Source organism: Simochromis diagramma, unplaced genomic scaffold (genome assembly GCF_900408965.1).
Source record: "Simochromis diagramma unplaced genomic scaffold, fSimDia1.1 OVJJ01000304.1, whole genome shotgun sequence".
Classification (NCBI taxonomy): domain Eukaryota; kingdom Metazoa; phylum Chordata; class Actinopteri; order Cichliformes; family Cichlidae; genus Simochromis; species Simochromis diagramma.
Window position 1 is genome coordinate 4,722,381 of NW_024387030.1, and position 17,092 is coordinate 4,739,472.

Genomic DNA, 17,092 nt, shown 5'->3' on the forward strand with positions numbered 1-17,092 from the left:
TCATTTTCAGCTTAAAACTGAGATGATATGTACATCTATAAGCATTTAACTTTTGCACTGTTAATGTTATAGCTGGGACTCTGGTGTGTGGAGCACATATGACGGGAAATGCCATTGTTGTCCGTGTGCGCTGACACAGAAACGCTTTTGAGATTAGTTTTTCATGTATGTGAAGCAAAGGCTGTGTGAACATGGAGGTGACAGGGAGAGAGGACTTGGCCTGACCCTGTGGGAAACTCATTCGCTTGAGTGAACAACCGTCAAGCTGGTGGGTGTATTGTCTTCTGGGAGTAAACGAGGGCACTGGGCCTTATCTAAGCAGAAAAGAAAAACTCCACTTCAACGCAGGAAGACAGCAATAAAACCAGCGACTAGCTGATACAGTAGAAAACGCTGTGAAAACAACTCATCACACGCAGTCTGCTCCTCTTTGTCAGCCCAGCTCGTGGAATCTGACGTTGGCCGGACGAGTGGGAATCAATCTGCAGGGGCCGACAGCTGACCTTCGACCTTGATGTTTGGGAAACCATGACAGCTGCCGTTAACATGAGTCTACTGCACTGGGGGACTGTAAGACCTGGTAACAGCTGAGCAAAGATCCAAATGTAAACTTTCTTTAATTGTGTGGGATTTCAAAAAATGTCCTCTGTGTTATTTAGGGCTGCATACTTCAACACTGCAAAGAAAAGAAATGAAAGAGAAGACTTGAAGTGTAAGTTTTCTTTCATATAAGAATAAAGTAACAACAGATTTCTATGAATTCTGAAGACCTGTTTGACCTCTTATAAGTATGTACTTATCAAACATTAGTCTAAAAAATTGGCAAATACTTGTAAAATCGGAAAGTCTCAAAAGGAAAAACTGAAGTCTTTAAATTGCTAATCCTGTCTTATCAACTAAAAGGTAATCCTTTTATAGTGCAATAGCACAACTGCTGTCATGGTCTGTGGTGGGTGGCTGGAATTTCCATAAGGCTCCTGAACTGACCTGGGATCCGCCCCTGGGCAGGGCCAACTCCAGCTCCTGCACACCTGGAGCCTATTGCAGGCAATCAAGCCAGAGGGATTTAAACCACACGTTGATGTTCATTCACTGCCAGTTCATCATCAACACATTTGCTGGATTCATCTTGGCTCACGCGCCACCTCTGGACTCAGGATACCAAGCAATCATTCTGAAAATCTCTCTGTGCCTCACCTGCCTGCCCTCCTGCCATCACACTCCATCTGAAGCCCCGGATCTCAGGCCAGCCTTTCCACGCCACTCAGCCTCCCCTGGATTCTCATCACCCCCCTCTCAACACTCCATGTCCCCTACTGCAAGTAAGAATTGCTACTCTTACAACTGGCCACTTCAGAGCTGCCTCCACTACCTCCCTAACTCCTCTATCTTCTCTCTTCAGTGTGACTGTTCCCTGCTCTGCTCCACTCTGCATCTCAGGCCTCATTCCCTCGCCCTAGCCACGTTCCCCAGGCCACACCTCGTCAAACTCCACGTCTTATTGTTTTTTTTGTCTTTGCTACGTTTTCTTTTTTGCACTTTAGCCTAATAAATTGTTACATCATCTGCTGTCTCTGCTCTGGGTTTCTGCACCCGAGTCCTGTTCAGTACAGGCCACTCGGCCCCGTGACAACTGCAGCACATTTTGAATATTATGAAACAATGAATCCAGCAATTTGGCTCTCTTGACTGATTACCAACATTTAAGCATAAAAGAAGAGAGATAATTTACTTTATTAACCCCCAAAGGAAATTGTATTGTAGTAGCTGCAAATTCACACAAATTACTAAAAAAACAAACTCCATAAACCAAGAAAAACTCATGCAAGCTACAAATTTAAGTAAAAGATAATAAATATATGATAAAATATGGACTATAGCTAGAATTTAAGATATTTGAATTGTTGCTATTGTAAAATTTAATGAATTTCATAATTTTCTTGTACATTTACAATGACAGGGCTATTCTATTCTACTTACTGTTATGAAATAACCCGAGCTCTTTGGCTTCCATTGAATCCACTCACACACTTCTGGTCATGTGATCACTAGCCACGACTTAACTGCTATTTTGGACGTGTGACAATGTAAGGTCAAACGAAAAAGGCCTGAAACCATCTGGCAGGCAGTGGTCAAGAGGGAGGAATGTGTATTTTCTAACCTGTGGATGAGTCGTTGGTTGGCAACTGTTGGGAAATCGATTGGTGAGGGCCCCATTCGCATAGGCCTAGAAACTGGTCAGCGGTCCCCTGGCAACCACTGGTCACTAGTGAGAAGTGCGTATTCCTCAACCTTGTGATTGCTTTAGTCACTAGAATATTGCTTTTAATTTGAATGAAACATACTGACTTGTCAACAACTTGTTCGTCATGTTAGACATGTTACAATCGAGATTATACTTTAGCCTCAGAGAGACCAGTCAGTGATAGAAAAATGAGTATTCCCTGAACAGTTATGAGCTGTGCGTGATTGCAGTTTCAGGGAAAATGATTGATAAACTACAGCCTGGTCAGGGGCTACCTGGAAACCACCTGTTGCTAGGCAAAAAATGTGCAAAAAAACCTCCTTGTGATTGTTTCGATTGCTAGCATTTCCTGTGATGATGTTTTGAATGGAGTTTTCTACAAACACTGGCTGGCTAAATTATATGGGCCATTTGCCTTCAAAATGAAAATTGCACCTCTAGAAAAATGTTGAGTGCATCACTGAGGCACAACTTTTACTTTGGAAGCAAACAATCTCTATTTCTGATTTATGTTTCATTTTTTCAAGTTTTATTACCACTGGGCTAGCCAGTGACTAACGAGATCACAAGAAGCTTTTTGGTGAAGCGCCCTTTCTGTTACTTTGTGCATGTGACTTCACATAGCAACAGCCAGCAACCATGAATCACTCGCCAGCAAATCGGGGAACACACTTTTCCCCCTAGCAACCGTTAACCAGTATAACGAATAGCTCTTCACACAACAGCGTGTTTCTTCACAACTGTAGTAAATTTACCAATTTTTTTCAGTTTTATGTTCCAGGTTGTTTCTAGGTTGAGCTAAGTGTCTTTCTTTCAGAAGTTTTTTTTTTTTTTTTTTTTTAAACTTTGTTTTGTGTACAGAATAAACAAACAGGATTTAATGAGCTTTAGATGTGCTGGTGGGCAGATTTCCATGTTTTCAGTCATCTTTATGCAAAGCTTTCCTGGCTCCAGCTTTATAGCTACTGCTCAGATATGACAGCGTTACCAATCAAACTCTTGGCAACAACAGAAATAGAAGAATTTACCAAATGTCAAAACATTCCCTTAGATAAGGAAGACATCTTCTGATTTGAATTCAAATCCACAACAGAAAAGAAAAACTTTCTTTTTTTTCAACTCACTCACTTTTTAGGACAACCCTTTTGGGTTTCTGAAATCAATCGGCTGCACTCTGCCTGGATCGCTAAGCCGCCACCATCATTTTAAGATCCTGCCAATCACACTCTGGTGACTTCATCACCGATCAGCCGGTCCTTCACACCTGCCCTTTCATCTGTCCTAAACTGGGAGCTGGTTTTCACTCTCGGTTCTCTCATTTTGCTCTCTGATACAGTGATGGATACTGTGAGAGCTCGAGCCTCGCCTAGTTAACAGTCAGCTTGCGTTTGGTGACAGAGCAGATGAAATGAAAAGCACTCGATTGTCCGGGGGCGTTTTTCTGCAGTGTCTGTTTGAGAGCCTGCAGAGCTCAGTCCTCAAAACCAGGTCAAAAAGTGCCACGAAAGTGGAGGCTGGTTTATTTTTGCACAGCTCACGGCGACTTCCTGCTCTGCGGTGTCCACGGTGCCAAGACCGGCAGGTCGGCATATGGGAAGACAGACTTTAGCAACAAATCAAGAAAGCTGAGGTCAAGTAGGAAGAAAACTTGTTGTTCGCACCTCAAGTTCTGTCGCAGATTTTTTTTTACATTTAATGACTTATTTTTAAGTAAAAGCTAAACTATTCATGACAGGGAAAAAAAGACTGAGGCCACATCTCTAAGGCAAATATATAATTTGCTTTGATTATTTTTTCATCCAAGTGCTCTTCATACAATTCAACTACACAAGCTGGGAAGCCATTTTCCCAATTTTGCATATAAATGAGAATGAGAAGATGGAAACAACATGGAAGCTACAAAACAGTTTATAAATTTCTGGATCAGAGCTTTAAACGATGCTGATATTTGTTTCCAGTATATTTGAAATATATTTCTTTATATCCTCCTGAGAACTAGCTTATTCATTTATGACCTCTGTAATGGACATTTGTTTCTGGTCTATATCTTTTGACATATTTGAGCTACCCTACTAAGTCCTGATGTAATAAATAGAGGATATCCTGGGCTTTCAATTGATATCTTGTGTGTTTTCGTTTGGTTTGTAGGTACTAAGTCAATCAGCTACAAATACCGAGGTTAACTGAAAAACACTCAGGTCTCTGTTGAGCCACACCTCTTAATCTTTGAATTCAGGTGTTTTCAGTCTCATAAAATCAAGAAATCAGCCAGGCAGGCTACCTTTACAAGAATTTGTGGAAGAATAACTATTCTCACTAAATTCAAGTGTGATACTGTAAAATGATGTCGTGAAATTTCATCCCTCCTAAATGTTCCACAATCAGCTGTAACAGGTAAAATTGCAAAGTGGAAGCATTTAGGGACTGCACCAATTCATTCATAAGCAGGAGACCACCTAAAGTTGCCAACACTCTGCTGAGACAATAACTACAGCGCTCCAAACCTCATCTGGCATTAACATCAGCACAAAACCTGTGTGCCGGGATATCATGATAGCATGGGTTATGATGGCTGAGCAGCTGCATGCAAGCCTTACTATTAGATAGAGTGGTGTAAAGCACACAGGTTTGGTAAAAACCAGAATGCTGCCTGACTGCATTGTACAAGTTGTTTTTCTAAAGTTGGCCTGGGCTTAAGGGAAATTTTAATGTTTCAGCTTACTGTACCAAGATATTTTGGGCAAATCTAGGCTTCCAACTTTGTGGGAACATTTTTGGCAAGGCCTTTTCCTTTTTCTTTTCCAGGATGACTGTGCCCTAGTGCACAAATCAAAGTCCATAAAGGTATGGTCGGATGAGTTCGGTGCGGAGGAAATTGACTGACTGGCACAGAGCCCCAACCTCAACCCCATCCAACACCTTTGGGATGAATTAGAGCAGAGACTGCGAGCCAGGCACTCTCATTCAGCACCAATATCTCACCTCACAAATGCTCTTCTTGATGAACAGACAAAACATTTCTATAGATTTGTGTAGAAATATTTCCCAGAATTTTGGAAACTTATATTTGCAAATGAAGGGCCAACTCAATTTTAATGTCTATGGATTAATGTGTAGGTGGCCCGATACTTGTAATGTGTGGAAGACTTGCTGATGATATCCCAAGGAGATATTTTACTTCATCCATTTGTTACAGTTTTTATTCTTGTGTTTTTGGTTTGCATGCAGCTTGATGAGATTTTCATCATTTCTAAGATGATTGATGAGAACATTTAGCGATAACTTAAAATGCATGACATTTACATCTCATCTTCCTGCATTTGCATTTTCATTGCTTTTAAAAGAGAATATATTTCACTGTCATGGCATGATTCATGCTACTGTGATATTAGTTCTGGATGATACTCTCAGAGAGAATAGGGCTTTCTAAAAGTTTCAGCTGAATCCTCTACTTACATTAATGCAATGCAACTTCAAGCTTGCCCTGGGGATAAAATACATCTTGTTCAGGGATAGTGGAAATAAAAGCATCATGCAACGTTAGACTGGAGAAGAGGATGATGCAATATTTTGGGATGAGCTTCGAGGGGTTGTTGAGTTAGTGGGGTGGGGGGGCTTAGGATATACCTGCTATTTGGAAGTACTAATCATCTTAGTAATTAAGCCAAGTGGGAACACGTGCATAGGATGAATAATTCACCACCAGCTCCGGGGCCATTCTGCATGTTTCATTTTCTCTCCGCGGCCGAGTGAACTAGCCAATCTGTCAGAGGAAAGCGCGAATGTCAGAAAGGCATCAGAGCCATTTTGGATTAAAGCACCCACTAGGAAGTGGGAAGTGCAAGGACAGTAGGAGGAAGGTATAATGTCACTGCATAGCTCTTAAAATTAGAGAGGTAGAAAAGTAAAAACACTCCGTGCTAATTAAAAACACACATAGGCACAAAACTTTCCATCCCTGTCACTGCAAAGATAGCATTTTGAGTTCCCATAACCTACTTTCAAAAATTGTGGCGATACCTCTCTGTGAAATGCTCCGCTCTCAGTCTTAAGTACTTTCTTTAAGTACTCTCTTTATGCATACTTAATCCCGCGTGTAATACACAGTCATTTTGGCTACATACTGTAAACAGACATAAGCTGACAGAAGGTCAACTTCTGGATGACAAAGACACAAAACAAGCAAACAAAATTAAATAATACATTTTTCTCCACAGCTTCCAGATGAAAGAACGTGAAGATGAATGCAATTTTACACAGCTTGATTACTGATTGTGCTTTTCTCTACAGAGAGACCAACCGGAAACTTTAACATGAAAGATTGTGGTTGTTTACATGAGCTGAGGCAATCCTTGGAGAACTCAGTCTGCAATATTCAGCGGGCGACTTGATGATATTTTGTATCATGGGAACCTTTTGTTGTTAAAAATTTAAGCCCTGACATGTTGGAAGAGTTAAGAGTCGGCACAGATTGTGTTTCTCCTCTGTGTTTAACAAGATCCCGTACGACACTGTCTTCTGCAGGGAGAACCTAAGTGGCTGGTGCATTATTCATCGCTTAAGTCATCAATAATGCACAAGGAGCCGTTAACTATCCACACACACACACAAAAAGACAGATAAAACTAAAATAATTATAGGAGGGGATTTGAAAGTTGCCACAGTTTCTCCATGTGACAAACTGAGTCATTGTGTGAAGGACCCTTGGGACAGCACCGCAGGAAATGGGGCAGAAGTGATCTATTCTTATCAGTGAGGCCAGCGTCTGCTGCAGATGATCAAGAGGCTTACCTGCTGGTCTAACTGAAAATGTCAAATGGATAAAATCAGGCAGAAAGTACCTGATGATTGGAAATCATTTATTTCTTTACTGACAAGTGCACGTGTGGCAAGTGTACATTCTAGGTACTTGGATGGTATAATCTTTATGATCTTTATGATGATCAAATTGCTGGTGAGCTTGGCTACACAGGGGAAGTGGAGGGACCACTAAGTAGTTCTAAACAAGTAGGAATATATGCTCAGTAAGTAACCAGCAGCAGCAGAATTATGGGCAGTGGCCTAAGCAGAGAAGCCCAGACATTCCTCTCTCTAGCCACCTTCTTCAGCTTATCTGGGGGAACACCAAGGTGTTCCTGGGCAGCCGAGAGAAGTAATCTCTCCAGCTTGTCCTGGGTCTACCCCTGGGCCTCCTCCTTGTTAGACAGGGGTGGGGAACTCCAGGCTTCAGGGGCTGGTGTCCTGCAAGTTTTAGATACCACCCTGGGTCAACACACCTGAATCAAATGATTAGTTCATTACCAGGCCTCTGGAGAACTGCAACATGTTGAGGAGGTAATTTAGCCATTTAAATCAGCTGTTTTGAATCAAGGACATGTCTAAAATCTGCAGGGCACTGTCCCTTGAGGCCTGGAGTTCTCCCACCCCTGCTGTATGACATGCCTGGAACACCTCACCCAGGAGGCGCCCACGAGGTATCTTAATCAGATGCATAAACCACCTCAGAAGACTCTTTTTCATGTGGAGGAGTGTTGGCTCTACTCTGAGCCCCTGCCAGATGGCCGAACTCCTAACCCTATCTAAGGGAGAGCCCAGCCACCCTGCTCATTTCCACAGCTTGCATCCGAGATCTCGCTCTCTCGGTCACTACACACAGCTCGTACCAGGTAAGGATAGGGATGTGGATCGACCAATAAATCGAGAGCTTTGCTTTCACAATCAGCTCTCTTCAACATGACAGACCGGTACAGCGTCCACATCACTGCAGCCATGGTTCCAACTCATCTGTCGATGTCCTGTTACTGTCTTCCATTTCTTGTGAACATGATCCCGAGATACTTGGGACAGCAACTCGTCTCTGACGCGGAGTGGACACTCCACCCTGATCCAGCTGAAGACCATGGCCTCGGAGCTGCTAATTCTCATACATGCCACTTCACATTCAGTTGTGAACTGCTCCAGTCCGAGCTGGAGGCCACCACCTGATCAAGCCAACCGGAACACATCATCCACAAAAAGCAGAGATGAGATTCTGAGGTTGCGAATGCAGAATCCTTCAACCACTTGGGTATGCCTAAATATTGGCATTGTTTGTTTTTAATGCATTTTGAATCGTCGTCTTGGCATAGACCAAAGATGCCTATGACAGTCTCTATTAGGTAGATAAACTAGTACTTGCACCTTTATACTCAAGTTGAGTACTTTTCACCCAGTCGTGCACACATTCACTTTGAGAAACACTCACTCAGACTCTGATGGATGCATCGGGTCTGATTTGGGTATTTGGTTGAGTATTTCGCCCGAGTATTTGTAGACGAACTGCTCTACCACCTGAGCCACAGCCACAGCAACATTTTGTGCCAGGTAGAAGGCCCTGGTCAGTTCATCATGTCTATTTCATTCCTTTAAGCAAAAACAACCTACAGATGTCACTGAAAAGCCTGAACACTGTTTCGTAACTGGACCGTGTAACTCTTCCTATTAAATTAATCGTTCAGCTATATCCATACTTGAAGCTAATTAGACAAGACTCTGAGAACAGATTGATGATAATTACATCAGTGCCACTTCAGGGTTTGCCACTTTATGGTCAGGACAATGATGTTGATGATGCTGATGATAAATCTGTGAGTTATGCTGACAAAAACAAGGTCAGTGCACAATTTAACTTGTGCTGCCCACATCTCAGTTTGAGCTCACTTTTTTGGTGTCCTTATTTAATAATGTGGGCTGACTGTTTCAGAGCAGCCAGATGTAGCAGAGCAAAATAAATTATGCCGTTTAAAACATTTGACTGCTTGAGCTGAAAAGAATAACTCTTTGTTTGTTCCTTTCCCAGTTGGGTCACAAAGGAGAAATGGCACTGTGGATTTTCTAGGCATTTATCTCTCTCCAGTTCCATGCCTGGAGCAAGCTAAAATATTCAGACAGTCTGTGTTCTCACCCGGAGAAGTTATATAAAAATATGTCAGTGTTTTCTGTGCAAACCCGACTCATTTACCTCACTGATGAGACCTTCAGCGCGGCTCTGCCTCTCCTTCCTGCTCATTCTCTGGTTCACTTCTTCTCTTTGGGGTGTTTGGGGTCATTCATCGCTCTCATTTTGCTGCTTTCTTATCTCCCTCTTTCATTAACATTTACACAGATAATCTCTTTACATGGCAGCTTGAGGGGTAAATATCAGCGCCTTTAATGGAGCAGCATCAACCTAAACGGCTTTAAGACACTGAAGCTTACGCCCACTGTGAAAATTCATTCTTGAAAAACCTCAGGCCTGACTTTGCCCTCTGCATTTATTAGTGCTTTCTTAAACAATTGAGCAACCGTGTCTTTTATCTACACAGAGTCACTTATAAAAAAGACATATTTAAGGGTAGTGTGAGCTGTATCACTGCACGGCATTGGACTATTACTGAACAATGTTCTTATGCACTTACACTAACTAGACACTTTATTAGGTACACCTGTTCAACTGCTTATTAACATAAATTTCTAATCAACCAATCACACGGCAGCTCAAAGCAGCAAAATGCAACTCGATGCAATTAGGTATGCAGACATGGTCAAGGTGACCTGTTGAAGTTCAAACCGAGCATCAGAATGGGAAAGAAAGGTGTTTTAAAGGATCTTGAACGTGGCGTGGTTGGGCTGGTCTATTTCAGAAACTGCTGATCTATTGGGATTTTCCCACATAATCATCTCCAGGGTTTACAGAGAATGGGCCGAATGGACCAGTGAGAGGCAAAAATGCCTTGTTGATGCCAGAGGTCAGAGGAGAATGCTGGCTGCCTTGAGCTGGTAGGAAGGAAACAACAATTCAAATAACCGCTTGTTATTTGAAACAGATGGCTACAGCAGCAGAAGACCACTTCTGTCAGCCAAGAACAGGAGAATTAGGCAACAATTTGCACGTCTCACCAAAGCTGGATAACATAATATTGGAAAAACCTCGCCTGGTGTTATGAGTCTTGATTTCTGCTGCAACATGTGGATGGTAGAGTGGTTTAAACAACATAAAAATTGAGCCATCCTGCTTTTAATCAACATTTTAGGCTGCCGGTGGTGGTTCAAACTGGATAACACGCCATAAAGCTCAAATAATCTCAAACTGGCTTCTTCAACATGACAATGAGTTCAATTCAATTCAATTTTATTTATATAGCGCCAAATCACAACAACAGTTGCCTCAAGGCACTTTATATTGTAAGGTAGACCCTACAATAATACACAGAGAAAAACCCAACAATCTTATGACCCCCTATGAGCAAGCACTTTGGCAACAGTGGGAAGGAAAAACTCCCTTTTAACAGGAAGAAACCTCCGGCAGAACCAGGCTGAGGGAGGGGCGGCCATCTGCCGCGAGTGGTTGGGGTGAGAGAAGGAAGGTAGGACAAAAGACATGCTGTGGAAGAGAGCCAGAGATTAAAAACAAGCAATGATTCAATGCAGAGAGGTCTAAGTTCACTGTACTCAACTGGACTCGATAGTCACCAAATCTCAGTCCAGCAGAGCAGCTTTGGGATTTGGTGGGACAGGAGATGAACAACCAGCAGATCTGCAGCAACAATGTGATGCTATCATGTCAATATAAACCAGAATCTCTGGGGAATTTTTCCAGCACTTTGCTAAGGCAGTTCTGAAGGTGAAAGAAAGTCCATACCAGAAATGGCAGGCTGTAACTAATAAAGTGTCCAGTAAGCGTATTTTGAACGAAACCATCATGCAAAACACCTTTGAGTTGAAACATTTGTGCAATAATTAACTGTAAGCATGACACATCCTTCTCATTACTAATTAAATACAGTATTGGACAGTTTTTTTCTGCTTCTCTTTATATGGCTGTCCCGACAGTCCGACAGAAGGGTTAAAGCAGGAAAGGACAAATAACCTGCTTCTTGTATGTGAATTTTTAAGGCTTTTCCTTCTCTCCCACTGAGTTTAACAGAAGCTCCAGGTAGCTTCTTCTTCTACCAAGAAATTACAAGAAATTACATCAGCTTCGAGGCTGAAACAAGACTTTAAAATGTTTCCCGGCCACGTGACCTGTTCTGTCTGTCCTCATTAGCTTGCTTTTGGGGCCACCTTGAATGAGAGCTTGTAGAGCATCAGTTTGGGTTAACTTAGTGTCACTTTCTGTTAGACCTTTTTTTCTTAATAGGAGTAAAGATAAAAGATAGCACATGTGCAAACCCTCAGAGTCAAACCTCTTGATTTATCTCCCTTCCTGTAGCAGGAAAAAGAATCTGCTGCAATCTGTTACCTATTTTCTACACACACACACACATGCAGTACATTCAGTTTGATTAATCACCTTTAATTGCCACTAAACATAATGAGTGGCAGACCGTGACTTGGATTGCATTCAGTGACCTGTTATGACATCCGTGAAGAGTTGAGGACCACTCACTGTGTAGCAATTTAACACACTGATGAAACCCCTTCACTCTTTTTAATGTGATTCATAGAGATCAACACTAAAGTCCTGCCACCACATAAAACCTTCCAGTACAAAGTCACTCTTTCATTTCTGCTCTTTCTTGATGACCATTTTGGTTTAGAGTGACCAAAAGGAGAGCTTGGAGATAAATCAGGGTGTTTTATTGCCTATGAGACTAGAAGAGAAGCCAAGAATGCGTTTGAACTAATGCAGGAGGAGAGCATGTAGAGCGCAAGTAATGATCTGAAACAGCATTCATTTTTAGAACGCAGCAGAGGGGAGAAGTGTAAAGCATGTGGGGTGGATTCCTCATGGGGTCCAGTATCTTAGAGACCTTTGCTGCTTTGTACTTCAGGAAGAGGGATTTGGCTGTTATGGCAGCAGGTGGTTAAAGTCGTTTACAGCAAGGAGAGAAATGCTGCAGAAAGATGGAGAAATCACTGTTTTTCTGCTCAAAAAGACAAGAAAAAATGCAACTGAAAAACAGAACAGATCCTATTAAATGATATCACCACATTTCCAGCTCTGAAGTGTAAATGCTGCAGGTGTGGATTCGAGATCAAGATCCTTAGTGTGGTACTTTGTGCATCAGCATTAGACAGCAAAGATGAAAAATGCGCCGGCTCAGTCACAAAAGCGCGCAGATCAAACAACCAAAAGCTTTGATCAGTTTAAGCATGAAGGGGAATGCAAGATGTTTATGGGCATTTCTAAGGCTGTGTAAGTGTATATGGGTAAGCAGGACATGCTTTTTGAATACTGGTTGGTTTTTCTATGGCTACGGCAAAAACCTTGAAGCTCAAATAGTTTTCTTGAAGTTTGCAACTGTGCTGTTTTGGTTCATTTTTATTAACCCGTCTTTCCAGAGGTAGGCTTTTTGGGAAAATGCTGAAAAATGTGAAGCCTGCTACTTGCCCAGTAAGGAGAGTGAAAATTTGATTCCATAGGGGGCCAGATTCTATCATGCTGTTTTAAAGATGCTCGGGTGGAGGAAATACACAGAGCTAGGACTGTGTGCAAAATGTGAAGCTTTATGAGATGATCCATCTCTAATATTTGTGCAAGTGAAGAAGAGAAATGACCCCTAAAAAGGCACAAATCCATCATTTTCCCTTTGCAATGTAACTTAATCAATATTGTTTGATAAACCTGTGTCTGTATTTTGGCATTAGCGCCAGAAATCTAGGTTTGGTCAGTCTCTACTTCATACTGGAGGGGGGGGGGGGGGGGGGGGAAATCAGTAAATAAGCTAAAATAGGTTGAGATTTCTAATCGTTACATAGAATATTTGTTTGTATTCTTGTCATTTTGCAGTAACTATTTATCAAGATGTGAAAAAGCTTTTTCTCCAGTGAACATTGTGAGGAATACCCTGAAGCTCCCAAAGATGACCATGCTCAACTCTGCCAACTCTGAGCTTTGAGCCATCTGTCACAGCTCCGTGGGCAGCTTCAGATGATCAGATGATAGATCAGAAATAACCAGGTGCCGTGAGATACAGTCAAAAAAAAAAAAAAAAAAAAAAGTGCCACCTGCTGAATATTGGCACTAAAATTCCTGGTACCACTGATTGGTTTCTAAAAATACTCTTTTTCCCATTTTACATCCAAGCATGATTACGCAGAACAGATTGGCAACTTTTCATGTGATGGAAATTTGATATGAGCGAAATGTTCGACCCCATCTGATATTCCCAGCAATTTTACAGTTGTCTATCGCATCTGAAGTGACACTCTATCTCCCTACAAGGAATGATCGGAGTGGGGTGCTTTTAAATTGTTGTTCTGGAGACATATAAAACCAGACTGCTGAGTATAAATGAAGAGGACGGGGAGATAATGATGTGCTTGTGTTGCTTGTGCACCAGCACTCAATACATTCATTGTTTTTTTTTTGGTTTTATCATGGAAACCAGGAGACACCACCACTACACAGCATGCTCCCTGTGTGTGTGAGTGTGTGTGTGTGTGTGTGGGTGCATGTGTGAGTTATATCTAGCTCTACATTCTTCCCTTCTTCATTGAAGGCTGGAGTGTGGAGGTGAGGGTTGCTGGTGCAGAGGCGTAGATAATCTCAGCTCTGCCTCTCCTGCCCACAACAACTCAGCTTCCAAAATAGCTTCTCAATTCACACCACAGGCCTGCATCTGTGCTTCACTCCCCATTCTCAATAAAGCATAGCTTCAGTGTTTGCCATGCCTAATGATCTTCAGGGCGCCTGTGAGCTGTCAAAGCACTGAAGGAATTTGATGTTGGCATCTCGTGAGACAGATGGTCATCATTTACATGGTCATGCAAACAGAAAACAGCAGCTTCTAGTTGTCCATTTATGAAGTAAAATTAAAAATGAACCACTGCCTTTCGGGTTTGTTTGGCAGTGTTTGGCTAAAGGCAGCGTCACATGAAGCTGGACCGTGTATCAGGCAATAAAATGCATCCTCTTACTATTGTTAAACACTCATTTAAATCCAAAGCGGCAGAACGAACACCCCACAGCTCTGTACCTCTCTACCGGATGCTAAGCAGAGCTGACACGACAGCGCAAATTATTTCGAACACAGACTTGTTGCTCAGCTCAGAAGATGTTGAATCATTGCACAGAGCGGCCAAAAACACAAATAAAGACAGAAACAGACGCACTTGTAAGGGACGAAGACAAATCTTAGCACCCCGATCATTTTTACGCACGTACCTTGTGCAGTTTCCACATTGCGCCTAAAGCTTTGACCTCATGCGTGCCGTGTTTCCCTTCCTCCAAACACTGATAACATACAGGCATCTTGCACTGTACACAGTACATGCTGAGATTCTCCAGTTCGTGCTCTGTGCAAGTGGAAATTTTGCGGGGACTGGCGCGGCGACTTATCCGCCCCTGCGCCGGCGGCACCAGGCGATGCTTGGCGAGTGGACCGCGGGGAGGATGGCAGCGCAGGCGGCACGGGTCGCAGTAGAAGACGTCGCACTGCTCGCACATCACGGTGGCCTCCTTTGGACTCTTCTCACAGAGCTGACATTTGAGAGCGGCCGCTTTGCTCTGCTGATACCTGTCCACCACCCCCTCCAGCACCCTGTTCTTGGGGAACCCGCGGAGTCCCCTGTCGTCCAGGATGAGGCTGCGGTGACACTGCGGACAGGTGATGCAAGAGTTACGAGGGATCGGAGTTAAGGAGCCGGGGTGCGGTAGAAGGTGCTGCTGCTGCGGCTGAGGGACAGTCGGGGGGAAAACCCGAACCCCGTTCGGTGATTTTTGGCAAGGGGTGGTCGGAGCGCTCACGAAGCCCCCGTAGGAACCGTAGCCACTGTCCGCCTCACTATACAAACTCATTTTATCCAAATCCAGGTAATCATAATCGGAGACCCCGGACCCGGAGGCTCGGCTGCTCTGTGGAGACTCGGCGTCGGGGGTCTGCACAAGAATATTCCGAGCACAGGCTAAGCAAATGTTATGGGAGCACGGCAGTATGATGGGCTCCCGGTAAAATGAGCCGCAAACAGGGCATTTTAACTCTTCCTCCATTTCATCCATGGTTGCTCCTGAGAGGTGAGAGATTCCTCCGGGGTGTGCAAATAGAAACGGGAGAAGTTTCGGCAGAGCCTCGGCTGATCGGGCTGCTCTCTGTTTGCGCGTAAACGAAGCTCCAGTCGCGTTCTGCTGTTAAAACTGCAAGTGCAACCTTGACCAAATGAAAGGCATCAACGAAAAGGAGGCATACTAACACTACTCACCAATAAGCACGCAGCGTCAGCTCAGGCTGGATTGCTATTGGACAACCAGTGGATTCCAAACAACCATTGGACAAATGAACTGTCGGCGTGAAGGTCCGTTAATGAGCTCTAGAGCGATATACACAGCAGACACTAATGCGTGTGGACATCAGTGAATGCACAGGATAATTGTTTAGAGCCTTAAAAGGAAATCAATAGAATAAAATGATTACTAAACACAATCTGAACTCAACATCCGTCCTTCATATGCTTTCATTTAACATGTGACATCTGTAAAAAAAAAACATTTGTCCAACCAGTGGTTAAGGAAAGAAACAAAAGCTAAATTGCAGTGATATAACACAGTTTGGGAGTATGATATAACATTAGAACCAGAGAATATTTGACATTTATATCATTACTAATTTTCTGTATTTAGTTCTCTGTAGCTGCTGCACAACATAAACTTGCAAACTTGCTGTTTGAAAAGCTCCTTTCATCCGCACAGGGAGCAAAGATCACTGCTGAAGCTGAGCGAAAACATGGAAACTGACACCTTGTGAGATAAGATAAAGCAGCAGCTCTCAAATGCACTCCAAAGTGTTTTTTTTCCTTGAGTATCCAGAGCCTCTTTATTTCTCTGGCCAAATACCTCAGTCATTTTTGAGACATCCATGGCAACGTGAGCAGCTAGTCTTCAGTGAAGCTGTTGACAGGGAAATGAATTGGAATAATCCCATTTAAAAGAATACTTTTTTCTCAGAGGCCCAGAGGGCGACACGAGGCCACTTAGTGTGATTATATTAGCATATTTCCTAAGAAAGTTTGGGAATAGAAATGGCATTAATTAGGACATTTTTGTTAAACATAATCAGTTTGTCATAGTTCCAGATAAATATGTCAAACTTGAGTGTGAACAACCACACAATCACATACACAGTTGCATTTTCAGTGCATCACCTGGAAAATGGAAAACGGAGTTTTTGAACATCTCTTTTGCAACACTGTCAAAGAGTTGTTTAATTTCTGCCAGAGCTTCCTGTGCTGTCAATGTTTCTGCCCATTATCTTCTCAGATTCGTGAAAATATACAACAAATGGTGAGTTTATCCCTGCAAATGCATCCCTGGATTAAACCAAATACAGTGTTGACTTCAACCAAATGTTTGTAACAAGTCCATTAGCTATTTTTGGATGCATGCTCGCTGCCTCCTCTGGCATTATGGCGTTGTTCTCTGTGTAATCTCCTCAGTTGGGGGCTACAGTGCAGCTTCCTGTTTGAATAAATCTTTATTTTGTATTCTTTCTTTCTTTTTTTTGTTCTTCATTGCCAACACTCTCCTTCTGCCAGGACACACAGGCCAGGCAGCTCTCACCGGGAAATCTTCACAGATTTCTTTTTACTTTTCATGGATCCCATCCCAGAATGCTCCTGTGTCTGTGATGTTTTTAGTGACCTCATGTGCACCAACATGGGAGAGAAAAGACAACAGTACCAAGAAACCATAAACCCCCCCCCCCACAAGGTCAAGTTATGGGAGAATATAATTCTAATTATAAAACATTTATTAATTATAGAATAGAATAGAATAGAATTCAACTTTATTGTCATTGCACATGTCACAGGTACAAGGCAACAAAATGCAGTTTACATCCATCCAGAAGTGCTTTAGCCATGATATAGATATATTACAAACATATATTAGCA

General features: G+C 42.6%; 1 protein-coding gene across 4 annotated transcripts in view; it reads right to left on the bottom strand.

The window, feature by feature from the left end:
* Window positions 1-15,359, bottom strand: part of trim9 (tripartite motif containing 9) — a 46,454-nt gene extending 31,095 nt beyond the window's left edge. For all 4 annotated transcript variants that reach the window (XM_040042081.1, XM_040042079.1, XM_040042080.1 and 1 more), the window contains exon 1: window positions 14,373-15,359. In XM_040042081.1, coding sequence (XP_039898015.1) covers window positions 14,373-15,206 — 834 coding nt within the window. In that variant the 5' untranslated portion in view covers window positions 15,207-15,359. The remainder of the gene's footprint in view (window positions 1-14,372) is intronic.
* Window positions 15,360-17,092: the final 1,733 nt, after the last annotated feature.